The sequence below is a fragment of the Amphibalanus amphitrite genome, unplaced genomic scaffold (assembly GCF_019059575.1).
Source record: "Amphibalanus amphitrite isolate SeventyFive unplaced genomic scaffold, NRLGWU_Aamphi_draft 000714F_arrow, whole genome shotgun sequence".
NCBI lineage: Eukaryota > Metazoa > Arthropoda > Thecostraca > Balanomorpha > Balanidae > Amphibalanus > Amphibalanus amphitrite.
Window position 1 is genome coordinate 1 of NW_024882208.1, and position 27,246 is coordinate 27,246.

General features: G+C 55.2%; 3 protein-coding genes across 4 annotated transcripts; 1 reads left to right on the forward strand and 2 right to left on the reverse strand.

Annotated features, from left to right (window-relative positions):
* Positions 1–720: 720 nt before the first annotated feature.
* Positions 721–4,859, reverse strand: LOC122365094 (thyroglobulin-like; the record flags this gene model as incomplete). Its single annotated transcript, XM_043336019.1, has 6 exons — positions 4,728–4,859; positions 3,148–3,428; positions 2,667–2,905; positions 2,215–2,428; positions 1,110–1,321; positions 721–858 (listed from the first exon to the last, which is right to left on the reverse strand). Coding segments are annotated over exons 2-6 (1,077 nt in total), but the record flags the coding sequence as incomplete, so codon positions are not given.
* Positions 4,860–6,181: 1,322 nt separating this feature from the next.
* Positions 6,182–10,573, forward strand: LOC122365097. The gene is made up of 7 exons (XM_043336024.1): positions 6,182–6,332; positions 6,752–7,032; positions 7,270–7,631; positions 7,852–7,974; positions 8,085–8,574; positions 9,158–9,583; positions 9,719–10,573. The coding sequence occupies exons 2-7, from the start codon at positions 6,759–6,761 to the stop codon at positions 10,375–10,377; spliced, it is 2,334 nt and encodes a 777-aa protein (XP_043191959.1). The 5' UTR covers positions 6,182–6,332; positions 6,752–6,758; the 3' UTR covers positions 10,378–10,573.
* A 75-nt stretch (positions 10,574–10,648) lies between these two features.
* LOC122365096 (terminal uridylyltransferase 4-like) lies at positions 10,649–27,053 on the reverse strand. 2 transcript variants are annotated; one of them, XM_043336023.1, is made up of 16 exons: positions 26,966–27,053; positions 26,003–26,541; positions 25,520–25,636; positions 23,401–23,587; positions 22,765–22,915; positions 21,856–22,042; positions 21,380–21,533; positions 20,889–21,077; positions 19,049–19,302; positions 18,480–18,627; positions 18,026–18,216; positions 17,538–17,756; positions 16,736–17,183; positions 16,157–16,251; positions 15,745–15,877; positions 10,649–11,621 (listed from the first exon to the last, which is right to left on the reverse strand). In XM_043336023.1, the coding sequence occupies exons 2-16, from the start codon at positions 26,468–26,470 to the stop codon at positions 10,993–10,995; spliced, it is 3,570 nt and encodes a 1,189-aa protein (XP_043191958.1). In that variant the 5' UTR covers positions 26,471–26,541; positions 26,966–27,053; the 3' UTR covers positions 10,649–10,992. The 2 variants fall into 2 exon arrangements, with proteins under 2 accessions (XP_043191958.1, XP_043191957.1); XM_043336022.1 differs by lacking the exon at positions 10,649–11,621 and having other exon boundaries at positions 14,634–15,877.
* Between the last annotated feature and the right edge of the window lie 193 nt (positions 27,054–27,246).

Genomic DNA, 27,246 nt, shown 5'->3' on the forward strand with positions numbered 1-27,246 from the left:
CTCTCCTCTCTCTCTCTCTCTCTCTCTCTCTCTCTCTCTCTCTCTCTCTCTCTCTCTCTCTCTCTCTCTCTCTCTCTCTCTCTCTCGCTCTCTCTCTCTCTCCTCTCTCTCTCTCTCTTCTCTCTCTCTTCTCTCTCTCTCTCTCTCTCTCTCTCTCCTCTCTCTCTCTCTCTCTCTCTCTCTCTCTCTCTCTCTCTCTCTCTCTTCTCTCTCTCTCTCTCTCTCTCTCTCTCTCTCCTCTCTCTCTCTCTCTCTCTCTCCTCTCTCTCTCTCTCTCTCTCTCTCTCTCTCTCTTCTCTCTCTCTCTCTTCTCTCTCTCTCTCTCTCTCTCTCTCTCTCTCTCTCTCTCTCTCTCTCTCTCTCTCTTCTCTTCTCTCCTCTCTCTCTCTCTCTCTCTCTCTCTCTCTCTCTCTCTCTCTCTCTCTCTCTCTCTCTCTCTCTCTCTCTCTCTCTCTCTCTCTCTCTCTCTCTCTCTCTCTCTCTCTCTCTCTCTCTCTCTCTCTCTCTCTCTCTCTCTCTCTCTCTCTCTCTCTCTCTCTCTCTCTCTCTCTCTCTCTCTCTCTCTCTCTCTCTCTCTCTCTCTCTCTCTCTCTCTCTCTCTCTCTCTCTCTCTCTCTCTCTCTCTCTCTCTCTCTCTCTCTCTCTCTCTCTCTCTCTCTCTCTCTCTCTCTCTCTCTCTCTCTCTCTCTCTCTCTCTCTCTCTCTCTCTATTCAGCTCACCTTGCACTGTTTGGGGTGATACCTGCCGGTACGGTCACAGTTGGGTTTCTCGGCGCCCAGCAGGGGCTCGCTCCTTTCTTCATGCTGCCGCAGCTCATCCCAGCAGGGCGTGTTGCTACCGAGCGGTGGTCGCTCATTCTGTGGAAGCACAGCGCACAATGGGTCAACTGCGGCATCCGGCAAAAGCTGAGTTACAAAACCTTAAAAAGAGCACGTCATCGCCGATTATCGTTACGTGTAAGCCTGACAATGTTTCACAAAATATCAGAACCCAGTTACGAGACGTAATCACGTTTATTGGCCCGCAATGTCGTCCACTGCTACCGTCGATGATAGCCAGAGGCAAAGCTCATGTCTCCCGTCCCCATAGATCAGCGCTTTATACGAACCTGGCGGTGACCGTGGGCCGAGCAGTCGAGCGTGCTGAACCGGTGAATCGGCACCTCTACCGAGCCGCGGTGTTTCTCGCCGGTGACCGTGTCGGCGCAGTGGCACACGGAGCCCACACACTGGCGCGGGTCGTAGTCGCCGTGCTCGTCACAGCTGAGGATGACCCCCACCAGACCACTCTCGGAGATCTCGTGCACGCGACGCGCGCAGCCTGCGGGGAGGGCAGGTCAGTGGCCGGTCACAGTGGGTTGGTGACTTAAAAGCACAGATCAGATCAGCAATGATAACGGAAATAGGTATATAAACCATGCCAGGCAGAGTTGGCCTACGCTACGTTATTTTGAAGTTTTCGGTAACCCGTAGCTGTCAGTACCGTTTCGTAGCGTAATTGGGATGTTTCGGTAGCGTAGTACGGAAAATAATAGAATAACGTAGGAACTACGAAATGGATTCCGTAGCAATTACAGGTCAGCTGTATTTGTATAAGGTACATAATTTTTTTCAGTTTACTCATATCGTCACCAGACCTCCGGCCGTTTACACGGATGTGAGACGCCTGCTATATGAATACCACTAAGTCTTTCTTCCGGCCGGACCCACACCGAGGATTTCCCACTGGGGAGTCCCATGGAATTCCCTGTCGGAAGTCCAGCGCATCTAGCGAGTAGCGCGTAGGCACCGCCGCACCGACGATGCTGCAAAGCCGGCGATCAATTGTGCGCAATATTTGACTTACTAGAGACTAACCGTTTCCACTGGGTAGTGGATGATGACATATTGCATAACGTAGTACGATAAATAATTTGCTGCGTTAATTAACAAATACCGTAATTCAGTAACGTAGCAATATATAACGTATCGTAATTCGGTATCGTAGTTTTGGCCAAAAAAGCAAACGTAGCGTAACGTAGTGCGTAACGTAGCGTAGCGCAGGCCAACTCTGATGCCAGGTCACTGCACTGGTCAGGTCACTTATCGCCTTCAGTGGGAGCTGATGGCAACGTATCACGTTCTTTTATAACGCTGATTAAACGCATGAGAAATAGACGGTTCCGTTAGATATTTCAATTACAGACTCTACCGACCGTTCTGTCCTTTACTCACCGCAATAGAGCGGCCTCTCGCGGGGCGCCATCTCATACTGAGTGAGCCGCTCGCCGTCCGGTTTGACGCAGTAACACTTGGAGCCGCGGCACTGGGTGGGTTTGTACCGACCGAGCCGGTCACAGTCGGGCCGCGAGGCGCCCAGCAGACCTCCGCCGGCGCTGCGCTGTTCGTGGGCGCGCAGCTCGTCCCAGCAGCGCGTCTCACCGTCCAGCTGGGGGTGCAGGACAGCGGGTGATACAGGGGCACAGAACAGCGAGTGTACGGCGGCAGGACCAGCGAACGTCACCCCGAACAGCCATGAGAACGGGACAACGGGTGCTACCGTCTAAATGAGTTAACGATTTGTGAGAGATGGGCGGTAACGCTTCTGTTATAGTAGATTGAAGCCGTTTAAATATTTGTACGCATTTGTTTAGCCCGTATATCGCCACGCGCTACATTTCCGTTACCTGCGGCGGACCGTACTGCCCGGTGGAGCCGTGGTCCGTCCCCTCGTCTCCGCAGCGGAGCTGGCCGATCTGACTGACGTGCACCGATCCGAGCTCGTCGCGCCTCTGGCCGGTCAGCGGGTCCACGCAGTGACACTGGGAGCCGACACACTGGCGGGGCGCAAAGTTACCGTGCCGGTCACAGGTCACTGACTGGCCGCCGTGCCGGCCCGCCTGCAGCGTCTTCTGACGGGCGCACGCTGAAACACAGAGACGGGCAAAGAACATTTAACGGGTCGGATACATCGAGTAGCATCGATTAGGGATTGTAGAACGGAGTTGCTAAAGTCCTAGTTACTAATGGGTACGTCATTACCATTAGCATGATAAACTGTCGATCATTGCATTTTTTCAGAGGGCACCGGATCAACTAGATTAACATATGCCATATCATGTGCCACCACTAAACTACCATCGCGCTAGGATGTTATTATTGACGTACCGCAGGAGACGAGGTGCGCCTCGTGTCTGCCGACGGCCTCGAACTGTTTCATCTGCTCTCCCAGAGTATCAACACAGAAGCAGACGGAGCCGACACACTGCTGCGGCCGGAACTGTCCGTCGGCGTCACAGTCGTGGTACCGCTGTCCGGGGACGGTCGGTCCCTGGCGACTGCGGGCGTCCAGACACGGCGTGTCCGACTGGTACTGCTGGACGGAGGGGGCGGCCAGCAGCAGCAGGCCGCAGAGCGGCGCACACACCCACCAGACGGCCATGCCGCTCCTGCTAATAAACGGCAGGAATTAGGTCACAACTTTAGTGTCAGTTATAGCTTCATTTGACGATCGACTTCTATTTCAAATATTGCATCCTTATTGTTTAGATAGTCGAAAGTCTAAAAAAGATAATGTCACTTATTCGTTGTCTTTTGCCGCCTGTTGTTGGCCTCAGCACAGACTAATGGATAAATATAAATAATGAATGCGGAAAATGAATACGTTATACTAATTTATCAATTAATTTGTTTGTTATTAATTCATCATCTAATTACGAGCGAGCGAGCGCAGCGAGCGAAGCGAAGTCTTTTCAATATAACGGAAAAAATCTCAGTATGAGCGGCCCGGCCCGGCCTGCAGCCTGTAACGCTTTTGAGAAGCTCAGCAACCGCTGGACCGAATGGCCTGCGGTCTTTTTTGCTGGGTAGCCCCATCCCTTCTACTCCGTAATTGACTACTTTTGATACATCTCAGTGACCGCCGTGGCACGTGCCACGTGAAAAGTCAAGGGTGTTCAAGCAGTTTTGCAAAAGTAATGATTTTGGAGGCCCATGTCTCAGCAGCGGCTTGAGCGATTGTCTTGCGGTCATTTTTATAGAGTAGCTGCATCCCTTCTACCAAAGGTCGGATACTCTTCATCTATGTGAGTGACCCCCACTGCACGTGCAAAATACAACAATAAGAGGTGCCAACTGCCAAATTTGTTCCCATTTCAGTAACTCGGTAATTACTGCGGCGATTTCGCTGAAACTTGGTATACAGGTAGGCTCCCACCAGGCAATGCATTCCCATGTGTTGCGGTTAGGGTGCTACTGCACGTGCGCACGTGCAGGGGGCGTTTCCAGATCTCGAGAACGGCTGGGACGATTGCGCTCAAATTTGGTACACGGTTGGGGACCGGTTAGTAGGGTGCCGTGCAAAAGTCATTTTGGACCCCGTTTGCACGTGCGCACGTGCAGAATGCCGCTTCCAGATCTCAGGAACGGCTGGGCCGATTGCGTCCAAATTTGGTACACCGCTAGCGACCGGTTAGAAGGGTGCTTTGCACAAGCCCGTTGGAAGTACCCTCTCGCCCTTCTGCACGTGCAGGGCTCACTATCTCGCTCGCTCGTTCTTCGCCCAAAAGGCGTTTTACTGGTAGGTAAGAAAATAAGTCATGATACATTGATTACTAACCAATCAGAAATAATTTCACTGTTTTATTAATTTAATTTTTCTTCCTAATTTGCAGTAGCATGACTTTTTGTGGAAACTTAACGCTGAGCCAGCATGTAAAAGAAGGTAAATACTCCGCTCTGTCGCTTACCTTATCTCAGCGCTGTCGCAGCACTGTGTCCTCCTACAGAGATGGAGAACTCGGCGTGTTATTGGCCGGACCGGTCCAAACCAAATGGTGCCACCGGGCCGACCGGCTGTCGTGGCGACGCTCCAGCGTATACGGTGTGTGGGGCCGGGACGGATAAATAAACTCACGGGCAATATAAACAGATCGGCCGGGCGCCTACACGCAGACGGGCTTTCCAGCATATCGTCACGTCTATAGGGAGTCTAATCGATAAAAACAATCCAGTGATTCCTCGACAGGCGGCAGCACGGACACAGTATACGGAGAACGGGGCTGCGTTCTCCGACCGCTGACACCTCCAACCGGAGCTGGGCTGTAGATTGGGGACTTCCAGATCCACATGATATGAGCCATTCGAGCAATACTGCGATAAGGTGTTGGACGCGCTTTTATCAGTTTATTCTTATCCAGCGACAACGGTGGATTTTAATGTTTTTACTTTTTGTTTTTCTGCCTAATTTTATACGGCTCATATAGCACTTTAATTTTATTCTAGCAAGAAATGCATTCAACATAAATAACACATTGTTGGCATATCTAAGTTTTTTGTGGGCATTCGTATTCCCGACCACGCAGGGATAGAGCTCGTCATATGAAGAATCAGGACTCTTCGCTAACTAGCAGTCGGGACTAACCGACGGACCTCGCTCTCGACCTACATACATAGTTTTACCGACACACAGGCACAGACGACACGACACGAGAAAGTATAGGTACAGCGTACCGTTCGCCACTCGCGTTTTAGATGTCGATTTCGCCAGCGTAATGTCGATGTTTCCATGAAGTCGCCGTTTCAGTTCTGTCGTGCTCACAGTATGAACAAAATCTTACATCGGTAAACATTATCGCAGAAGCTGGCAGCCGCAACTTACACATACCGGGCATTTTTCCATATTGAAATCGGTATGTACTACCTAAACATATCCACGGCCTGTGCTTTGACGGAAAATCCGCGGAGCTCCGACTACTGAGTGCTAGCCTCAACGTTCTCTCACGGCCGTACTGGTGCCTTCTCGAGTCCCAGAGAGTGAAATTTTGTAATGTAAGCTTAGCATCGATGTATGTGAGCGATAGAAGCCGCTGTCTCTGCCGATGCAGTGCCGGCATAACAGCTGCACTGCCTGCTAATGGTCTTTGATGGTCACTGGTCGCTATGGTCGCTGGTCAGATGGTCTCTGATGGCTGAACGCTGATCGGATGGTCGGTGATGGGCGCTGGTCGAACGCTGGTTGCTAATCGACACTGTTTGGTCGCTGGTTGCTGCACTAGTCGCCGGTCGCTGATAGGCGCTGGTCGGTCCCAGCTGTCGTCACAGGTCGGTCGTCGCCGGTCGCAGAATTCCTGGCCTGTTTTATTATGAAGCAGAGTCCACGAGCGGCTGGCAGTTTCCATTGGCCCGTGGCGGTGAGTTTATTTATCCCGCCGCGGGCCCACACGCGGTATATACGCTCGAGTCACTCCGATCAGCCCGGTGGCACCATTCGGCCCACACCGGCCCCCGAAGGAGCACGCTGAACGCTTCACTCCTGCGGATAAGGTTCAATCGACAACAGAACAGCAGTACAGGTATGGAAGCAATATGTGCAGTCATTGCCAAAGATAAAACTTGCTGCTATGATTCTATTATCATGGAATAAATTCACACATAAATATATATCGCATTATTGGTTTTGATACGAACTTCTATAGGTATCCGCTATCATATGGCGCGAAACGGTGCCAACAATTTAAACATGGATCGTAATGAATTTATATCCCCAGGCTGACTCATTATAAATGAATGTGCAGCCACAGCAGCTGTCAAATTATTTATAAACGTTCAACTTTTCATGGGGTATTCATATATTTCAGACTTTTCGACGAGCGCTCAATGCTACAAATAATGATAATTTGAACGGTCAACATCAGTATTTTAATAGCCGAGTAGTCTATATACGTACGTACTCTGAGCGTATCCAGTGAGCGTGTTGTATTATCCACGTCAGGAGCGGCATGGCCGTCTGGTGGGTGTGTGCGCCGCTCTGCGGCCTGCTGCTGCTGGCTGCCCCCTCCGTCCAGCAGTACCAGTCGGACACGCCGTGTCTGGACGCCCGCAGTCGCCAGGGGCCGCCCATCCCCGGACAGCGGTACCACGACTGTGACGCCGACGGACAGTACCGGCCGCAGCAGTGTGTCGGCTCCGTCTGCTTCTGTGTTGACACTCTGGGAGAGCAGATGAGCCAGTTTGAGGCCGTCGGCAGACATGAGGCGCATCTCGTCTCCTGTGGTACGTTATGTTATGTAGTGCACTTGGTATATATTTCTAAAAGTTTGTTCCGGTGTCTTCTGCAAGATAGTATGATAATCATCGTATGATAATAGTATGATGATCATCTGTTTACATGCAAATGATCGTTACGCTTTATAACTGTATACGATACAAAAAAGCCCGTCCTGCATAATCCTTGTCGTTCATTTTGCTCGATAAGACAATCTATTGCAATTTTGCCCGACTATGTTTCAGCGTGCGCCCGTCAGAAGACGCTGCAGGCGGGCCGGCACGGCGGCCAGTCGGTGACCTGCGACCGGCGCGGTAACTTTGCGCCCCGCCAGTGTGTCGGCTCCCAGTGTCACTGTGTGGACCCGCTGACCGGCCAGAGGCGCGAAGAGCTCGGATCGGTGCACGTCAGTCAGATCGGCCAGCTCCGCTGCGGAGCCGAGCAAACGGGACAGTACCGGGGACAGAACCGCGGACAGCACGGCGGACAGCGCGGACAGCTCGGAGGACAGCGCGGACAGCTCGGAGGACAGCTCGGAGGACAGCTCGGCGGGCAGCGCGGTCAGAGGAGGCGGCTGGGCGCTCCCGATCGGCTCGGCCGACCACTGGTTAGTGTGGGGTGGAACGGGGGTTAGTGTCGGGTGGAATGGGCTGGGGTTGGGCGACCGCTGAGTGCAGTGATTTGCAAGTGTATATAGGCTGACCACTGCTAGCATAGGAAGACTGCTAGGTACTAAAAGGCACCTTTCAAATGACTGATTTACTTGACAGAGTCGGATGTGACATCTCAAAACATGACCCGTGCCATCTCTTCTTTTGCGCACGCAGCTCGGTGGCAACACGCCCTGCTGGGACGAGCTGCGGCAGCATGAAGCACGCAGCGAACCGCTGCTGGGCGCCGAGAAACCCAACTGTGACCGCACGGGCAGGTATCACCCCAAACAGTGCAAGGTAAGCTGAATGGGTAACAACGGGTAAAGACTCAATTAAAATAAACATTATTTTGTTGTGGAGCTCGGGCTTTTCCTCGTTAAACATTCCTTCCCGTCTACCTTTCACAGGGCTCGGAGTGCTTCTGCGTGGACCCGAACAACGCCCCGCTGCCGCGGTACCGCGCCAGCCGCGCCCAGGGCGCCGCCATGGGCTGCCTGTGCTCTCGCCGCGAGTGGGAGCTGCAGCAGGGCGGTCTGCTCGGCCTCAGCGTCAACTGCGACGAGCTCGGTAACTTCGCGCCGCACCAGTGCGTGGGCTCTCGGTGCCACTGCGTGGAAGCCGTCACCGGCGAGCGGCTGCCCGGTCTGGAGGCGCACGTGGCCGACCTGCGCAGCCTCGACTGCGCCGCCCATCGGCGGCAGCTGCTGGGCGCCGGCCGCTCCTGCGAGGAGGAGCGCCGGCGGACCCCGGCCGGCCAGCCGCAGCCCGAGTGTGACCGGACCGGGAAGTTTGCACCGGTCCAGTGCTCGGGCGACCTCTGCCGCTGTGTCAGTCCGGACGGAGAGACCTTGGAGGGCTACGATCAGCCGATCCAGTACAGAGCCAGCATGTCCTGCGGTGAGTCGGAAAGCAGCGCCCTGCACACCCTGCGCCCAACGTCCTCCCCGTACTCACGCTCAATGGAATGTTTTCAGTCACGGTAGCATTTGCCGACCATCAGCCGCATTAGCAGCTGCGTTTCACGCGCTGTTTCAGAGCTCCGTGCTATGCGGCACAGCATGCATCAGGCGCAGATGGTGCTGCCATCTAGCGCCCGCTCTAGGAACTACTGAGCCATGCGGCACAGCATGAATCAGGCGTGAATACTAGTGTCATCTATCGTCGAGATTAGAAACGACTGAGTTGTGCGGCACAGCATCAATCAGGTGGCGATAGAGGAGCCGTCTAGCGCAAACATTATGTATAAGCTACCATGAGCATGAATCAGGCGCACATATCAGGAGCAGCCTTTCATCTGAATGAGATGAAATCTGATGATTGCATGACTTAGTAAGCTACTAAATCATGTAAAGCATAGCAAAACATCGTGTTAGGTGCAGTGAAACTGAGCGAACATTGCGTCTACATCACATGATAAACGTTCTGCCATTGGCGGTGTATGCAGAACGTGACAGTGTGTTTCTCCTCCTCTCCCCGTCAGCCTGCGCGCGCCGGTCGTGGGAGGCGTCGCGCGACGGCCTGGGCCACCCGGTGGTGTGCGACAAGTTCGGCGGCTTCCACAGCCACCAGTGCGAGGGCAGCACGTGCTACTGCGTGGACCCGGCCAGCGGCCAGCCGGCCCCCGGCGGCACCGTGCACGTCTCCCAGCTGGCCAGCCTGCGGTGCGGCGAGCAGCGGCCGGCGCTGGGTAGCCGGCAGCCCTGCTGGCAGGAGCGCCGCCGCCGCGAGCAGCTGCAGACGGCGTCGGCGCGGCCGCTGCTCGGCCTCGAGCTGCCGCAGTGTGACCGCTCCGGACACTTTGAGCCCCGACAGTGCACCGGCTCCGAATGTTACTGTGTGAACGCCGAGGGGACCCGGCTGAGCGGCTACCAGGGCGGCCGGCAGCAGCACCACCAGATGCACTGCGGTGAGCCAGAGGGGCCGGGAGGGATACACAGCCGTGTATAGTCTAACGCTGTGAATGGTCGGGATACTGGCGGATACTAGTCCTACAAGTGATTTAGTGATCTGACTGACCCTCCCTCTTCCTCTCTTCCCGCAGTGTGCGCCCGTCTGAAGGAGGAGACCCGCGCGCTGGGACTGGTGGGCACGTCCACCAACTGCGACTCGCTGGGCAACTTTGAGCGCCGCCAGTGCCGCGGCTCGCAGTGTTTCTGCGTGGACCCGCACACGGGCGGACAGGTGTCGGCCCAGTCGATGCACATCGCCCAGCTGAGCGCGCTCGACTGCTCCGGCTCCGGCTCCGGACCGGCTCCGGGCGGCGGCGGCGGACGCCCGCTCCTGGGCGGGGGACGGCGCCGGCTCGGTGAGGACGGCAGCGGCCAGCGGGTGCGTCCCGGCCAGGGCGGCAGGGGTGTGAGGGTGCTTCCGGGTCAGGGCGGCAGCGGTCAGCGACAGCTACTCGGCGGCGCGCGCCGGCTGGGGGAGGACGGAGCCGGTATGCGGGTCCGGCCCGGACAGGGCGGCAGGGGCGTCAGAATTCTGCCCGGCCAAGACGGTAGCGGCCAAAGGGTCTTCCCAGGCCAAGACGGTAGCGGGCAGCGAATTCGCCCCGGCCAGGATGGCAGAGGTCAGAGAATCTTCCCGGGTCAAGACGGCAGCGGTCAAAGGGTCTTCCCGGGTCAGGATGGCAGCGGTCAGCGAATTCGCCCGGGCCAGGACGGAGCTGGCACCCAGCAGCTGTTCATCTCAGGCTACTGATCGCTGCCGACTGTCGTGCGGGTCGTCGCAATGTCAGATGACACCGTTGTGAGACGCAATTACTCCCAGCGTCGGGGAATGTCTAGAGAACACACCATGTCAGAGGTATTTGTTTGCCTGTCCTGGCATCGTGCTATGTGATTTGAATAGTGCATCGCGTGATTTGGAATCCAATACATAAATTAACACGATAAAACCGCATTTCACATAGTAGCGCGTATTGCCGCTGCTGTCCAGAGGTTACCGTCTTACCACGAAACACAGCTCGTGATGCTCATCTGGTTTGTATTGCATCAGCGTGACTCAGAGCCATAAAACACGCCAGAGATCACAGTAAAAACCGGATGGTCAATTGATGGAAAAACAACAAAAAACGTTGTAAAAAGTTCACAGATAAAAGAAACCGTTTCAACACCCACGCGCATTTTAAATAACATTGTAAAAACATCGCACCGCATGCAAGTTTACACTCTGGAGATAAAACGCTCCGCGCACATGTCAGTGAGCGCGGCACTAAGGCCGTCGGGACGGACGCAGCGCCGGTCTCCTTTGAACTGAGCCGGACACGGCGCCAGCCCCCTGTACTGGGGACGGGGACGGCGCCGCTCACTGGGGTCAGCGGCCCGGCCAGGGCGGCCCCCAGGGCGGCGGCGGGCCCGGCCACACCTGCGGCCACGGGCCCGGCTGACGCAGCTGCGCCAGCAGCGCCTGCGCCAGGTCGGGCGGCGCCAGTCCCGGCGGCGGGCCCAGCGGCCGCGGCCGGCCGGCCGGCGGGCCGGGCCGCGGCGCCGGCTGCCGCTCCAGACTCTCAGCCGTGTGCGTACCGGGCACCCGGCGCGGCCCACCGGCGTCACCGGGTCCGGGTCCGGGTCCAAGGGGTCCACCGGGTCCGGCGCCGCCCAGCAGCGCCAGAAGATGAGCCGCCGCCGCCGAGTTCGGGTCGGCCATGAGCCCAGGCGCCCGGCCGATCAGCGGGTGCTGCTGCTGCTGCTGGGGATGGTACTGGTGCTGGGGCGGCTGCTGGACCGGGGGCTGCTGGACCGGGGGCTGCTGGGGCTGCGGCTGCTGGGCCGGGGGCTGCTGGGGCTGTGGCTGCCGTGGTGGCTGATGCTGATGCTGGGGCTGCTGGGGCCGCGGCTGCTGTTGGGTCGGCGGTGGCTGAACCCGCTCCTGCCGCGATGGCGCCGGTGACCCTCGCGCGGGATCGGGGGCCCGCCTCTCCACTGGCTGATGGTGCTCGTCCTCTGGAATAGCAGCAGCGAATTACACGATGAAACGTCTAATCGCACACACGGAACATGAGTGTTTACGGTGTTCATTTCGATTGAGTTAAAGGTGGCTGGTAGCACTCGTGACAAGCGCCACCTAACGACCACAGATGACAGGTGAATGTAGCGTACTCTGTTTCGCGTCCCCACTTCCACTTCAATTCGTCGGAACTCGGGCGTGCATTTTATTATGTCCCTGTAATCTCCGTTGAAAGAGATTTACAAAACGAAGGCATAAATGACTTAAAGATAAACGGTGAAACTAGAGGTCGTTCGCTATGCTTCAGAAAAAGGAACAGGAGCACCTACAAATATCAATTTCCATCGCTATGAAAAATATTATCAATAGAAATCATAAGTTTGTTAAAGATACACGGTGAAACTAAAGGTCGTTCGCTATGCTTCAGAAAAAGGAACAGGAGCACCTACAAATATCAATTTCCATCGCTATGAAAAATATTATCAATAGAAATCATAAGTTTGTCAGATAAGCAGTGTCTTTGTCACGGATGAATCACGACACACACAAAAACAAACAAAATCACTGTCAAATGTAATGTGCCGATAACTGACATTTCTCTGAACTGGCCATGGTGTTTGCGCAGAATACGGCGCCGACTGTTTATGTCTCTAGCGCTGACACACTTGAGTGACAGACCTTGGTCGGCATGTATATTGTATATCGGAGGCCAGTCTCTGTACAGATGTGTGTGCCTCGCACTCAGCTGTATAAACTCGCCCTCCTCGCCCTCAGACCGTCCTCTCTAAGTGCCCATGACTGCAGGACGCAGACCTTCAGCCATTGTGCTCAGATTTACACATGACAATGACATGTATTGTATTGAGAGTATATGAGATTCCACGATAAAAATAGCGAAAGTTACGTTAATGGCGTACCGGTTTCGTCTGTTCACTTCGTCGGCGCCGTAGTTTTGATATTTCTTATTGTGGAATTTCATATACTCTCTCAATACGATACTTGTCCATATCATAAATACACATGCCATGTCTTTGAGGGTGCTGTACAGTGGACTGACACTGTCGTAGCTGAGCAGAAACATACCCCCCCCCCCCCCCCCTGCTGAGAAAACATATGCAGGGCCAGAGCCATAGAGAGGAAACATGTCCCGCTGAGGAACCCTGTGCAGGACCAGATGAAATAGAAAGGAAATATGCGCAGGATGTAGAGTAGTCTATTGCAGGACCAATCCGATCGATAACTACTGGGTGTAGTCGCTAGGACATAAGCTCGAGCTTTGTTTTACACAAAGAACAAAGCCTGTAGGGGCGGGGGGCTCCCACATGCCTCGCCCTCTTCAGGACAGAAAAAGTCCGCCAACCATACTTTGACTGCACCTTGCAATCTGTCAGGAGCAGAGACGGAACCCCGATAACGGCAGAGAGTGTCGGAGACCGTACGTACACCGACAACAGCGGAGGGCGGCGGCCTGCTCAATCACCGACTGGCCGATGTTTGGCTCGCCGTATGGCAGCATAGGAGTGTTGTGGGCAGTCACCACGCCTTCCGCCTTCACAATGGCAGGGGTCCTGACTGAGGTCTGAGTTAGATAGAGGGCACACAACCCGTATCCGACGAGGTCGACGTCGAATCTGCCGAGCGTGGCATTGTGGCAGGAATGCGACCATCTGATGCCTTCGTTCAAACATTCAATGCTAACGAATACAAAAGCTTGTGATGTTATTGCTTCACGAGAAGCGAGACTGAGTCTGGAGTGAGACATTATGGACCCGCGAAGGCCAAACATAGCCCAACAGTCCCATGGGTGGTCTGCCCTGCTGATCAGAGACCCATGGCCAGCGAAATCGCCCATCTCGTGAACAGAGACGGTGCTACGGGGAACGCACAACTGAGATGTCTCCAACACTGGATGAAGAGAAAACAGGAAACGTCCAGCTCCCTGGCAGCTCTCCACCTCACGGCAGAAAGGATATGACATCACCCCGTTCCACAGAGCGATACGCCATGTGTGACGTCACCCCTCAGCGGCCACCAGATGGCAGCAGCGGTGACTGACGGGGCGACTGGAGGTGTTTGTGCGCAACGGTCCGTATTCCGGCCACACCCGGCCGGCGCAGTTCAGAGAAAGGTCGAGACGGCCGCAGCCGCAGCCGCACCTCCGCTGGTGCGGGGCTGTGTAAGATGACCGCGGCCTGCTCTGTCATTGTGTATTTGTAAAATGACGCCAGCATCGGAACAAGTGAGTGGGCGCGAAGGTTACCGTTAGGCGTCACCGCCGAACAAACGCAGTCGCTGAGTCCGATCTGCGTATGAGCTCAGATAAATAATAAATACGAGCCGGTGTAGACAAAATGAATCATCCTGAGAGACGTTCCAATGTCTGTGTGAGCTCCTCTCCGCTCATGGGAACGTCCATATGTCTGCGACAAGAAAGATTTTTGAGATGGAATACAAATTCAAGTTCTCGCACAGACGCAGCCATTCGAGACCGGTGATCAGTTTTGGGAATGTCAGCAACAAGCTAATTTCTCTATGAATTTAGTGCGGAAGTTTTGAATGACCACCTGTCGTCGACATGGCCAATGGGGGCCGGTGATAACATTTGACATCAAGTACCATAATGAAAGTCGGGCGAAAAAAAAATGCCGCAATTTAGCGCACTCATACACGCCGTCACGGTTGGGGCCACCCACTCGGTCTACTGGCCGACGACCCTTCTCATCAACTGGAAACTGTCACCCTCGGGAGCATCATAGTCCATCGCCGAGCATCCCGCGCTAGGATTTCCACTGAAGGAAGCCCGATACTTTCCAGCTAAGGTATGAAACGAGTCGAAATCGTCATGGGATAACGAGTGTTGTTCCCTTCGACAGTGCTGTCCATCAAGACACCGGATCTAACTCGTCGCATGCCTGTAGCCGTGGTGAGCGACAGTGCAGCCCAAAACCATTATCTTCAAGTTAAAAAGACTGAGAAGACCGACACCGCTATTCCAGCGAAAAAGTGCGTATGGATCGATGTTTGTATTCAATTTCTAAAACATCTGTCAAGCAATAACAAAGCGATAACGGATAAACGCCTCGTCCCCAGTCGATTCACCGATGATAATGATGGGATGCACATTTTCTGGGACGTCACTATCGATTTCAACACAGCACCATTAATGTTGCGGCCTGCCGTCCTGGGGTTCGGCGGCTGGCGCGGCCGCCCTCACCCGCCACCAGTAACCGCTCCGGCCGCCGCCGGATACTTTAAGTCGTCTGTTGCCTCTGCGCCACTCGCCGGCGCCTCTCCGGCCGACCCCGCCGCCACCACAGCCGCCCAGCGCGCCCGGCAGTCCCGCGCCGACCCGGGACAGATGGGAGGGAGGGAGCCGCCGCGCTCACACCGAGGCGGCGTCCGCGGCCGGCGCACCCCCGCCACCCTGTCTGGAGTTGTAAAAGACGAGCGTGCTCTGCGGCTCGGGATGCTCCGGCGCGCCCGCCGCCGGGCCGGCCTTGTCCGGTTTCCGGCGGCGGGTGCGATGCCTCTGTCTTTTCTTGGCGGTGGGAGCGGCCGCGGCGACCTCCACTGCCTCGGCCGCCGCCAGAGCCGCCGGCGACACAGCGCTGTCGGGACCGGCGTCCCCGGTGGACGCAGCAGCGGCGACAGCGGTCACAGCTGAAGCCGCCGCTGCAGCCGCCGCTGCTGCTGCGGCCGCTGCAGCAGGGCTGACACCAACGGCCGGCGCTGCGCCGCCCTGGCCTCTCCTGGCCGAGGACTTTGGCTGGGGCCGGGCCGGTCCGTTTGGCTTGGTCTGGGGTCGGGCCGGTCCGTCTGGTTTGGTTTGGGGTCGGGCCGGTCCGTCTGGTTTGGTTTGGGAGGAGTCTGGACCGTCGCCTTTGGTAGGGGAGCTGGCAGGGTTGTCCCCTTTGGTCGGGGAGCTGGCAGGGTTGTCCCCTTTGGTCGGGGAGCTGGCAGGGTTGTCCCCTTTGGTCGGGGAGTGGTTCGGACCGTTCCCTTTGGTCGGGGAGTGGTTCGGACCGTTCCCTTTGGTCGGTGACCGGTTCGGGCCCTGTCCTTTGGTCGGGGAGCGGGCCGGGCCGTTGGGCGGGCCGGGCGCCGGCGGCGGCTGTTTACCTGCGGCCGGAGGTCGGCGGGGCCGGCGGCGCGGACAGTCGGCCGCCCAGTGGCCGATGCGGCCGCACGAGTGGCAGCCGCCGGCGTTCGGCGGCGGCCCCTCGGATAGGTAGTCGGACGACATCAGGAACGCCTGTCCAGACACACAGACAGACACAGCGGGACATCAGCGGGAGGGGCCGCGTCCAATGTCTCAGTCTGGACGTCATGAAATGGCACATGGAATACGACACACTGATACAGTTTGATCAGCAGATAAATTTCACCAAACGAAGTGCACAATTTCGCTTTAACATTATGAAATCTGCGTAATAACTGCTGAAGTTTGCTGTTCGTTTTGCCATTCTGCCGCGGTCTGTGTGCCCCCGTTGATGTCTATGTTGATGTTCTGTCTCTGTTTCAGCGCACTCACCCTGAAGTCCCTGTATCCGTGCGGTAGGGAGTTGGGGATCGGACGCATGTGGTGCAGCCGCCATAGCAGGAACGTACGGCGGATGAACGACGCCACTGCCGGCACAGAACAACAAGGTGTCACAAGGGGTTAGACAGTCACGCGGCATCACTGCCACACGATCACACTGACGAGGACAAAGTAAGTGTCCGTTCGCTACTCAAAAGGAACTGTAGCGTCACGCTTGCTCTGCAGTGAAGCGTATATTGCTTCAAATCATACCTCCCAGCGATAAGCAACGAACTTCACCAAGTAAACCGGGTAATCATTGGACACCAACGACACGCTGCTGCATGTAGGACGCATGCAGCGAACACCCGTTGTTAAGGCTGAAACAGACTCCTTCTGCATTCAGGAAATCGCATGCGAGAGCCTATTCAAATGTATTATAATTCTGCCCGCATCAATCGCATGCGGGAGGTGCGTGCGATTGATGCGAGCGTGCTTCCATGTACTTGAATAGGCTCTCGTATGCGTTTCCTGACTGCGTAAAGACTTAAGAGTATGTTTCAGGCTTAAGGGCCCGCCCGGTCCACTCACTTTTCCGTCTCACGCCGCCTCCCAGGTTATGCGACAGCAGGAACGGGTCCTCGATGGCGATAAACGAGCCGTTCCAGAGCTTCTCGAACTTGCTGAGCACCTCCATCCGGCGGATACATACCACGTTCCGCTCAAAGTCAAAGTGCTCGCCGTAGAAGCGCAGGAAGCCGATCCACAGCTCGCCGACCGAGCAGGTGTTGCGGCCGGCGTCCGGCCAGAGTTCTCTCAGCCGTCCCAGCTCGGTGAAGAAGGACACGTCGGCTCCGTCGACCAGCCGCGGCCGCCGGCTGGCCGCGTCCAGTTCCTGCAGCACCGGCAGCACGGCCGGCTTGCAGCGCTGCAGGTAGTAGATGAGTAGCAACGTGTACGCGTAGCTGGAGAGGCTGCCGCGCGAGGCGTCACAGATGTCGCAGATCTTGGCCATTAGCTTCACCATGTAGCCGAGTATCTGTCGGGCGGAGGAGGAGGTCAGATGGGAGGGGCTGATCGGCGGGTGCGGGGGGCAGTGAGGGGCGAGACTCGGAGTAGCGTGGACACTGCACCTCTTGCCTGCCGCAGCACGGAGAACGATGGGCAGCCAACGGTGGACAGGGTAGCCTACCACATCGGCTCGAAAAAAAAATCGGAGACTCGAGCCATCGATGATCGAGATGGAATTTAATGTGCATCAAAGTCATCTGCTTTCTAAGAGTCTATCATGCCCTTCAACTAGCAACAAAACAGCAAGCAGCAGTCTAGTGAGCCTTCCTCCACGGTTACCACCGTGCCGGGCCGGCGCCGACGCGCCCTCCGTTTCACTCACCCTGGCCCGGCTGTCCAGCTTGGCGTACGTGTGCAGCAGCAGTGTGTTATGCTGCGCCAGCGTGTTGTACAGACTGATGTCCGCCTCCAGGCGGGAGCGGCGGTCCGTGAACTTGACGATCGGCACCTTAGCCGTGCTGATGGGGATAACGTTATAGAGGAACCGCAGCCTCTTCAGCGTCTCGGCCAGCTTCAGGATGATGTCCGGCTGGTCCAGAGACTGGCGGGAAGGCAGACGGTCAGAACGAGGAAAGGGAGGGACAGAGCGAGAGAGGGGAGGAACTGTTGGACAGAACGCAAGACTGTGAGAGTGAAGGGATGCCACTGGTCAGACGTGTTTAATGGATTCTAGAGGCACGGTCGGACAGGCAACAGTCAGCGATACCGTTAGATTATATGCTAAGAGCTAGGAGCTAGCTATTGAGTAGACTCTCTGAACGAACGCCACCCTGATCCCCCACCTCCCCTCCCGCCCCCTCTTAGTGTCACCTGCGGGTCGGAGCAGTCGTCGAACGTCAGGCAGATGTCCAGGTCCGAGTTACGGAACCCGAACCCGTTACACGACGAGCCGAACAGAGTGAGGCGCGCCGACGGGAACGCCTGGTGGCGGATAAAGTCCTCGATGGTACGCAGCATGCTCTCCCGCACCTGGTACTCGTGCGCCGGCGGGGCCCAGTCGCCTGGAGAGGGGAAGATGGGGGGTCAGAGGGGGTCAGAGGGGGTCAGAGGGGGCGACTCAGTCGCCTGGGGGGACTGAAAAGGACTGAAAGATACAAGCAAAAGAAGAGGCTGAACAAGTATATATTTCACACGTCCATCGCGAGGTCGAATTCAGTTAACTCAATGACAAATGTAAGTAATATTGTTGTAATGTACAACATGCTCTGCAGTGGTGACACACGCTGAGGCCCTAGTCTGGTACCAAACGGGCACGTGTACTAACTGAATACGTCGGAGCAGAGCCTGTCGAGCAGCTGGACTTGTTTGGCGGTCGGCGGCGGCAGCTGTCTGGCCGGAGGTACTACCAGAGTGGGACAGTCGTCAGGCAGGTGGTTGGCCTTCTGGCAGATGCTGCATACCACCGGCATACTCTTGAAACGGGGGAACACGCCGTCAGTGGGTAATAGTGGGGGAGGAACACACCACCGGGGAAAACATGCCGTCAGTGGGTAATTAAACTGGAAGGAAGGACACCACTGGTAAACTTTGAAACGGGGAACACGCCAATCAGTAAATATCCACACGTGACCGATTGAATACATGTGTTATCGTTCCTCCATCGCCCGAGCTGACCAGCCAGTAGGCCCTTCCCCATCATTAATTATGAAACCAGGGTCACTGAAAAAACTAATGAATGTGCATTATGCATTCATGAGTGAATGAATGAGTGAAAGAATAAATGTGCAATGTCATAGACTATTGCATTATACTATGATATACAGACTACAGAATATATGGCAGTGTGCACTGTGCATTGTGCATGCATGTTAGGGTTTCTTCCCCTCGTCTCACCGCCTCTCCACAGAGCAGCTGTCGGTTGAACTGGTACTGCATCTGCTCGGCGCTGAGACCCTCCAGCAGAGCGGCCAGCCGGGCGGCGGCGGCCGGCGGCGGGCCCCGGCCGGCCACCAGGTGGATGGCCGGGCCAGCGGCCGTCCGCGGCACCCCGAACAGCAGGCACGCGGCGCGCAGACGGTCCAGCATCACATCGGCCACCGCCGCGCTGCTGATGCTGCGACTGATGTTCCGCTTACTCTGAACGGGGTCTGGCGGGGGGAGACGGGGCGTCAGGCCGGGAGGATAGGCACGGCGGCAGGGGAATAACGACCAAGGCGTCACAGACGATTATCACGAATGCCGAAATACACGAGCGAAATACCTGAGCGAAATACTCGAGCCCGGCATAATAGTTAAATGGTTATTTTGAAGGAATAATACGATAAATGTCATGTTAATCAAAGTGAATCAACGCTGCCGTGACAAGACGGTCGTCTAAAAACACAAAACGCTCAGTGTGTCATCATATTTTTTTATAAATTTTGTCCGAAACTTTTGAATGGAAGGATTTACAATGACAGAGTCCCCGCTAAGTGAAGCTTGTTGCATTGACCCTGCCCTCTACCCTCCGATCGCGCAATTCCGGTTCTATGGCAGAATCTAGAGTCCAAAGTTTAACCCTCGCCCGTAAACGGCGATCTGCCACCTTCGCCCATGCAGGGGGGGGGGGGTTGGTGCGACCCCCCTTGGCGTTTGAAAACGGAGCGTCGTAGAGCTTAGCGGAAAAAACCAACGGATTGCTCTCGCCGAGATCTCGCGATTGGTGGTATATTTTTTGGTCCTAGGTCAACATTTGACCTACTTTTGACCGGTCAAAGGTCAAATTTTCGGAAAAATAGACTTTTTTCAACTTTCGGCGGCGATTGCAGCAAAACGGTGGGAGATATCGACTTGAAACCTTCACTATCGTGTTCCTTGATCAATTCTCTATCGTTTGGTATGTATTTCGTTTCCCTAGCTCTAAAAATGGCGCGTTGGGAGCGCCGGAAGTCGGCAAGGTCACAGTCGGCGGCAGAAATTCGAAAAATCAAAATTTAAATTTTTGAAATCTGATTGTATTTTTGGATTTGGGAGGTCCATTTGCTCCCTATAGAAGCTAATATTGCTGCATATTCCCATTGAGGTGACAAGAATTAGCAAAATAGTGGTTCGGGCGCTTTTCAAAAATAGTACCGGACGCTGTTCCTCTTGTGACGTCATAGCTCCGTGACCTGACCTGACCCGGTCAAGTTTCTTATACCATATGATAGCCAATACTTGCCCCAACATGCATGGGAAGTTTCATCACGATCCATCAACCGATCTCCGTACCACCGGCAGGAAACCTCGGGCGTTGGCACTCAGTTTGTGAAAATCCGGCCGGAGGCTGTTCCCTTTGTGACGTCATAACTCCGTGACCTGACATGACCCGGTCAAATTTTTTTTATCAAAAGATGCGCAAGGTTTGCCCCATAAGGTACCCAAAATTTGGCGGCGCTGCGCGCCGCCGTTTTTGCGCTATTTCCGAAAAACCTCAGGGGGGGGGGGGTTGCACCAACCCCCCCCCCCCCCCTACATGGGCGAGGGTTAACGTGCGCATAAAGCAGCGCACGGCCGGTCCCCTCACTGATTTCGTCTGGCTACGGCCTGCCACCAACCGCAACCATACCTGTCAGGAGGCCCATAAACGTCAAGCGCCCGTCGCGCTTCGAACCCGGACTCTTATAACCGGAACGGGTGCTCTCACCACGCGGAGTCCAACGCTCTACCGACTAAGCTACGAGACCGGCAATGGATATAGCGTGGATCGCCGTACCCTCTATGGAGATTTTCTTGCTGTTCCAGCCCTTGTCAGCTCGCGTGACGAGCTCTCGCTGTCGGATAGAGACCACGGCGTCGCTGTCGGACAGCTCCAGCGCGTAGAAGCGCAGCATGCGCAGCCACAGGGTGCCCAGGTCGGATGTGTTGTCACTGCGCCACGAGCCGCAGGCCGCCGCCGCCGCATCTGCGACCGCACACACAGGGCATGGGTAATGAGCGTCATGCAGTACCAGAAAGAATTCTACAGACGTCACTGCAAATGTGAACAATGTTGACAATGTTGCCTATATTCTTTTTACGTCAAAAACTCAACTTTACAAGTTGAGCTGAACATTTTTTTCAGCTAAGTTCGCGCCAAAAAATTCACAGTAAGTAAAAACACTACACCTGTATTTCATACAAAGCAGCACTTCCATGACGAATCCCAGCCTGTCATTTTACAACCCTCCCTCGGACACCCATCCTTTCGCGGTGCCGCGTCCGTACCAAAGTCGAGTTGGTCGTCGTCTGTGTTGGCGCCGACCATCTGGTGCAGCGCCGGCAGCACGGGCGGCTCGCACTGCTGCAGGAAGAAGATGGTCATCAGCACGAACGCTGACGGCGGCAGAGAGCCCGCGTGCGGACGGTCCATCTCACATATCTGAAACAGAGGCGGAGGGGCGGTGTTATGTTACTGAAATAGTTCATCTTTCATTCATCAATCGAACGAGACATAGGCAGTGTCACATGTCTGATGTGCCTCGTCCCGCATACCTATTACCTAGATAAAAAGTGATATGCGAGCATCTGGTTGGTAGTAGGTACTAGAGCTATCGCGACCCTTGGCGTACTTTGCGTGTAGCTGTGGTTGTCACTACTGTGTTCGTTCATGCTATGATACCCAATACCGCTTCGCACACCCCCCGCCCGTTATAGACCCGCCTCCGTCTCTCGTCTCTATCCGCTCCGCTCGGCTGGGTTACCCGGGCCAGGTGTCGGAGCGCCACTGCCAGCGGCGCCGCGCGGCCGTCCACTCCCACGTACAGCTCCACCAGCCGGGCCAGCAGCACGTCCCGCTCGGCGCCCAGCGCCAGCTGACACCGCTGGCCGCTGGACGCGTGCACACAGCGCACGTGCGGCGTCCAGCTGGTGAAGTCGTGCTCCACATCACTGGCGGGTGACGCGGGGGGGAGTCAGAGTCAGAGTCAAAGCCAGGAGTCAGGGGAGCGTCAGACGGGCCGGCAGCAACGGAGGACGGGTGGTTGAGTACAGGCAGCGTTAGAAGGCTGGCTATGACACAAAGACAGGGGTCGGTCAGTTCGATTCACGGTGACTGGAATGGCTGATCATGGATCTGGCTGATGATGGAAGAGCGCCGAACTAACAAACAAATAGGAATTGAGACAAAGAGGTCAATTATCTGTCAACAGCATCTGGAATTCTGGAGGCGTGTGCTGTTTCACCAAGGGCCAAAATGGTTCCTTTAAAAACGATAGGACATGGAACCGTACATATGCATTGTATTATCAGTCCGCTGCTAATCGGTGCGTCACCTCCACCATAGCACACTGTTATCGTTGCAGTTGAGTGCTTGATTAACTATCAGCACCCACTCCCACCCTGCAGGGGCACTTCGACTGGCCTGGTGACCGCGGTATCCACAGCAACCATATCAACGATTAGGCGCGTAACAATGCACTTATATGGCGCTCTAAAGCTCAACTCAGCCGCCGCTGCCAGCTCAGCGTCTGAGTATGACCCGGTCGCTGTGATATGGCCTCGGTCATGACTGTGCATCCGTCCGTCTGGGAAGGATGCAGATAGGGCAGTCCAAAGGTCGGGGAGGCAGGGAGGCTGTGGTACAGCCGCACAGAGGGGGACAGTACACTCACGTGAATAGCTCGCTGTCCTGCAGCGTCTGAATGGCCTGTGTGAGCTGCGCGGCGCCGCGGCTCTCCTCAGCGGGCAGCAGAGCCAGGTCCAGCACCGAGTCAGTGAACCCGCAGCCGTGCCGGCACGAGCCGTATACCTCCAGCGCGCAGTCTGGGGGAAGACCACCGGTCAGGTCAGGTTAGCTGAGAGCCCACAGCCGTGCCGGCACGAGCCGTGCAGTCTGAGAGGGACCACGGGTCAGGTCAGGTCAGCAGCCCGCAGCCGCGGCGGCACGAGCCGTACACCTCTAGCGCGCAGTCTGAGAGTAGTACACGGGTCAGGTCAGCTGAGAGCCCGCAGCCGCGGCGGCACGAGCCGTATACCTCCAGAGCGCAGTCTGGGGGTGCGTAATGTCTAGTTACTGGGAATAAGGTCCACTTCAGGCCAACCGCGAGTCCGAAGGTGATTACATATTTCAGACAGGGAAATGCGCCTCTGAAATTAAAGGGCAGAGGTAAAGCCCACACTTGTATGACCTCCACGTATCGTACGTCCCCTTCCCACCGGTCTCGTACCCCTTCCCGTAACGTTCCGTGGCGCAGCTCGTCCGGTCCGCACCGTGTCCTCAGCCCCCCTCCCTCCCTCCCCACCCTCACCTCCATCCTCGCCGAGTCCGCGGCGCAGCGTGTCCTTCAGCTGGTCGGCCACCGCACGCCGCTCCGCCAGCCGGCCCTCGGTCAGGCCGTGCTCCCGGTACACCTCAGTGAGCAGCGCCGTCAGACACTCAGTCTGCGCGGCCGTCGGCTCCGGCAGCGAGTGCACCGCCGTCAGCTCCTGGTGCCGCTGTGGGTCAAATGGAGAAGTCAGCTAATGGTGCCGCTGTGGGTCAGAATATGGAGAGGTCAGCTAATGGTGGGGTCATAGACAGAGGTCAGCTAATGGTGCCGCTGTGGGTTCAGATGGAGAGGTCAGCTAATGGTGGGGTCATGCACACCTGGTCAGCTAATTGTGGGGTCATACAGACAGACTGACCTGTTGAACTTTTAGTAATGTCTTTAGTCTTTACTATTTTCTATATTTATTTGTTTGCATTAGTCGACTACAGGCCTTGCATTCCACTTACAGTGGCGGCCATGTAGTAAGCTAGGTGACACAGCATACGCAAATGAAGCTGAAGCAGGTGCGTTCCCTCACATGTGCGTTCCCTGAGGACCAGCAAACTTACGGGTGTCCGATAAAACGGAACAAAATGATGCCAACATGTCAGCGGTGGGTGTATGCTGCAGGAAGCAATTTCAAAGCACAGGGATACGGACAATGAACCCTGACTTCACAATTTCACAGTATTCTCACGACCGAACGGTAAGTGGAACAGCCCTGTCTGTCGAGAGCGTCTGTTGGGGACTGCTAGTCCGAAAAAATGCCATCAGGTGGAAGCAGTCGATCCTACTGCGAAACACAGAGAAGGAATGAAAGATCAGCCTGTACTGTGGAAAGCGTGACTTAACCGAGCACATACCAAAGCGGTTCGGGAGACAAAATATATGATCGAGGCTGGAGCCATCCGCCTCGGAGACCGATGCCAACTGCATCAAAAAACAATGCTGCGTTCACTCGAGCCGCAAGAAGTGTTTTTTTTTTTTTGGGGGGGGGGGGGCTGCACCGCTGCAAACAAGCAACAATCACATAACTTAACTATATGGCAGCTCACTTTAAGCTTTGAATGACGCTTCCACTTCTTTCCTTGTTTCACTGCTTTTTCCCCCAAAGAATAAAGAACGGCAGCCTGTAATATAACAGCAGAGTCGGCGGCGATTTATCAGCAATACCAGCGTGCCGACCTTGTGACATGGCCGAGTAGCGAGCTATCGACCGGCTTCAACGCACGCTGTTTGTTGGCGGGTAACCGGCCGCGGCTGAGTCATAACCCGTGCGGTGTGCAGAACCCACCCCACGGGGCGGGGACGGGTAGTGGTGGGGGCCACGATAAAACGGCCAAACTTGTAGAGGACACGGAGAGCCGTGCAGGTGCGAGAGCCTTGACCCCATTGCATATCGCGAAAAATAGGTTTATCGTAGGCAGAATCCACCCAATACAATGATCACCTGATCCCAGCTGTAAGCACCTGTCGTAGATAGCGGTTCCCAATGCCACTCAATGACGATAAAGTTGAAGGCACCGGGCTCGATTCGCTCTAACCCTCGATATATGTACATATATGAAACTGTATGAGACTCGGCGACAGCGTTAGTCTGCGGTTGGTGGAACTAGTCTCAGCCAGCTGAACTCCGTAAAGTGGACTGAACATGTGAAGACTACGTGGATATAAAATTCGGCTTACTATTAACCCATAACCCGGATTATCATAAACGAATCACAGGAGACAGGAAGTTGTATGCAACCTGTTTTTCTCAGCCCAAACTTCGTTAATCGATCTTTTCAAATCATTTGAATTGATAATCCGCCACTGAAAAGAAGCGAAACGAAACGAAATCACCGTCTGGCCAGTGGCGGTGATCCGTTACCACTGAACCTCGTCCCTTTCCTCCCGACTTACTCTTCCGTCTTCGACTCTTCGACTCTTCGACTTCCCGACTTCCTGCTTCTGCTTCCCCGACTGACCATTCCCCGCGGTCCGTCCCAACAACCCTCCCCGTTCCCGACTGACTCGATCTCGTCCCTTCCCTGCCGTAACCCGCTCTGCCCTCCGACTGACCCCGGGTCCCCGCGACCGACCCCAGGTCCCGCGACTGACCCCAGGTCCCGCGACTGACCCGGGTGCTCTCTGCGTGCCGCTGCTCGCTGACGTGTTTCTGGACGGCCTGCAGTGTGTCCCAGTGCAGCTCACACACACGGCACACGTACTTGGCGTTCTTGTGGTGTGACGGCGGCTGTCGGGCAGAAGGCGAGCAGTGAACACAGGGGTAGATGACGCCTAGCCTTAGGTTGTTTTAGCAGTGTGCTATTGTTACATCATGAGCCATCACCTAATGGCTATGGCTAAAAGGCAGGTCTTGCTTTGAATGGCAATGAACAGACCACAATGATTCAACAAGGTAAGGAGTACAGCAGAGTCACTGAGGCAAATATGACAGATGATGCCTAGTAAGCTGAAACCATAAGAAACAAATAAATGACATGAATGGCACCTGCAGTTAAATGAATATCTTAAAATCACACAGAAAACCATAAAAATGACTGCTTCAGGAAACATGTATACAGACATGGCATTATGGAAAAGATTGAACACATTCTACCTTTTTGATTTGGTAGATATGGTAGGTCTCCATCATCTTCTTTGTGACTCCCTGCGGCCGCCAGTGCTTGGTGCCCATATCTTTGGCGATGAGGTCCGCAGGGAAGGTGAGGGGCGGCTGCTCTGTGCCCGCAGTGTCTGGTCCCTCCGGTTCCACCGGCTCCCAGCGGTAGATCAGCGGCCCAGAGTCAGTGATCGCGGGAGCTTCCCCGCCAGTCTCCGGCGGGGGCCGCTGACCCTCTCCGCCCTCCTCTCCATTCTGCGTCATATCCTTGGACCTGCTCTGGGTGGACCCCTTCCTACTGTCGCTCTCGGCTCCATCATCGCTGGGTGTCTGATGGGGTCTGGCCTCCGATCTGCCAGGCTCCTTTGACACTGCCAGAGATTCCAGCTGGTCTGAGAGATGGCTTTCATCCACTTCACCATTGGTCGCTGCCCGACCTTCTGAAGGCGCCACGGTCTCGTCCATAGTTAACAGGTAAAATGTTAGAACATAGTGCTTCCTCAGCTACTCATTGTAGCGTCCCATCACAATCATAGCTGAAACATAGCCAAACAAAAGATCATGGTAGGTATGAGCTTACATATTACATACAGTTTTATAATTTCAGTTAATGGTCACAAATTTTTCATTGTCAGGTAACTTCCTGCATACCTACCTCCATTTCAATTGATTGTTTATTACTTGAGTTGATTTGAGAGATTTTATATAAACATGGCTTGGCAGTAGCTAAGATAGGTAGTTGAGTAGGGATTATAAAAAAATTGTTCCCCTTGAAACCACAAAGGATTAGAAAAGGAAACAACAAAGGATTAGAAATACCGAAAAGAAATGTCAATGCTCTCATTTCAATTTCTAGGCTAAGCTAAAGCTAAAACAGGAGACAGGAACACAGCCAACTGACCACATAATACATGTTTGCATCTACATATCATCTAATTGAATAAATAATTTTGGTCTCACCGTGATCCCACTCCTAGATTGAACCGCAACAGCCTGCCGGCATCGTTGTTTCCGCACAGCCGCTTCCGCTCTCTCTCAGCTGCTCAAGGATACATAAAATGTGACTGATAAGACCTAAAACGATGCTAAAAAGCACAGCTCAAACCAAAGCCTAAAACGCTGAAACCTTAAGCGCTATTTCCTTGCACGCTCCTCCATGAGCGAAAGGGACATGTGATAGGCCGGATAGGCCTATTTATAAAGGCATATTGCCTCTACCCCCCCCCCCTGTGCCGGTGAGG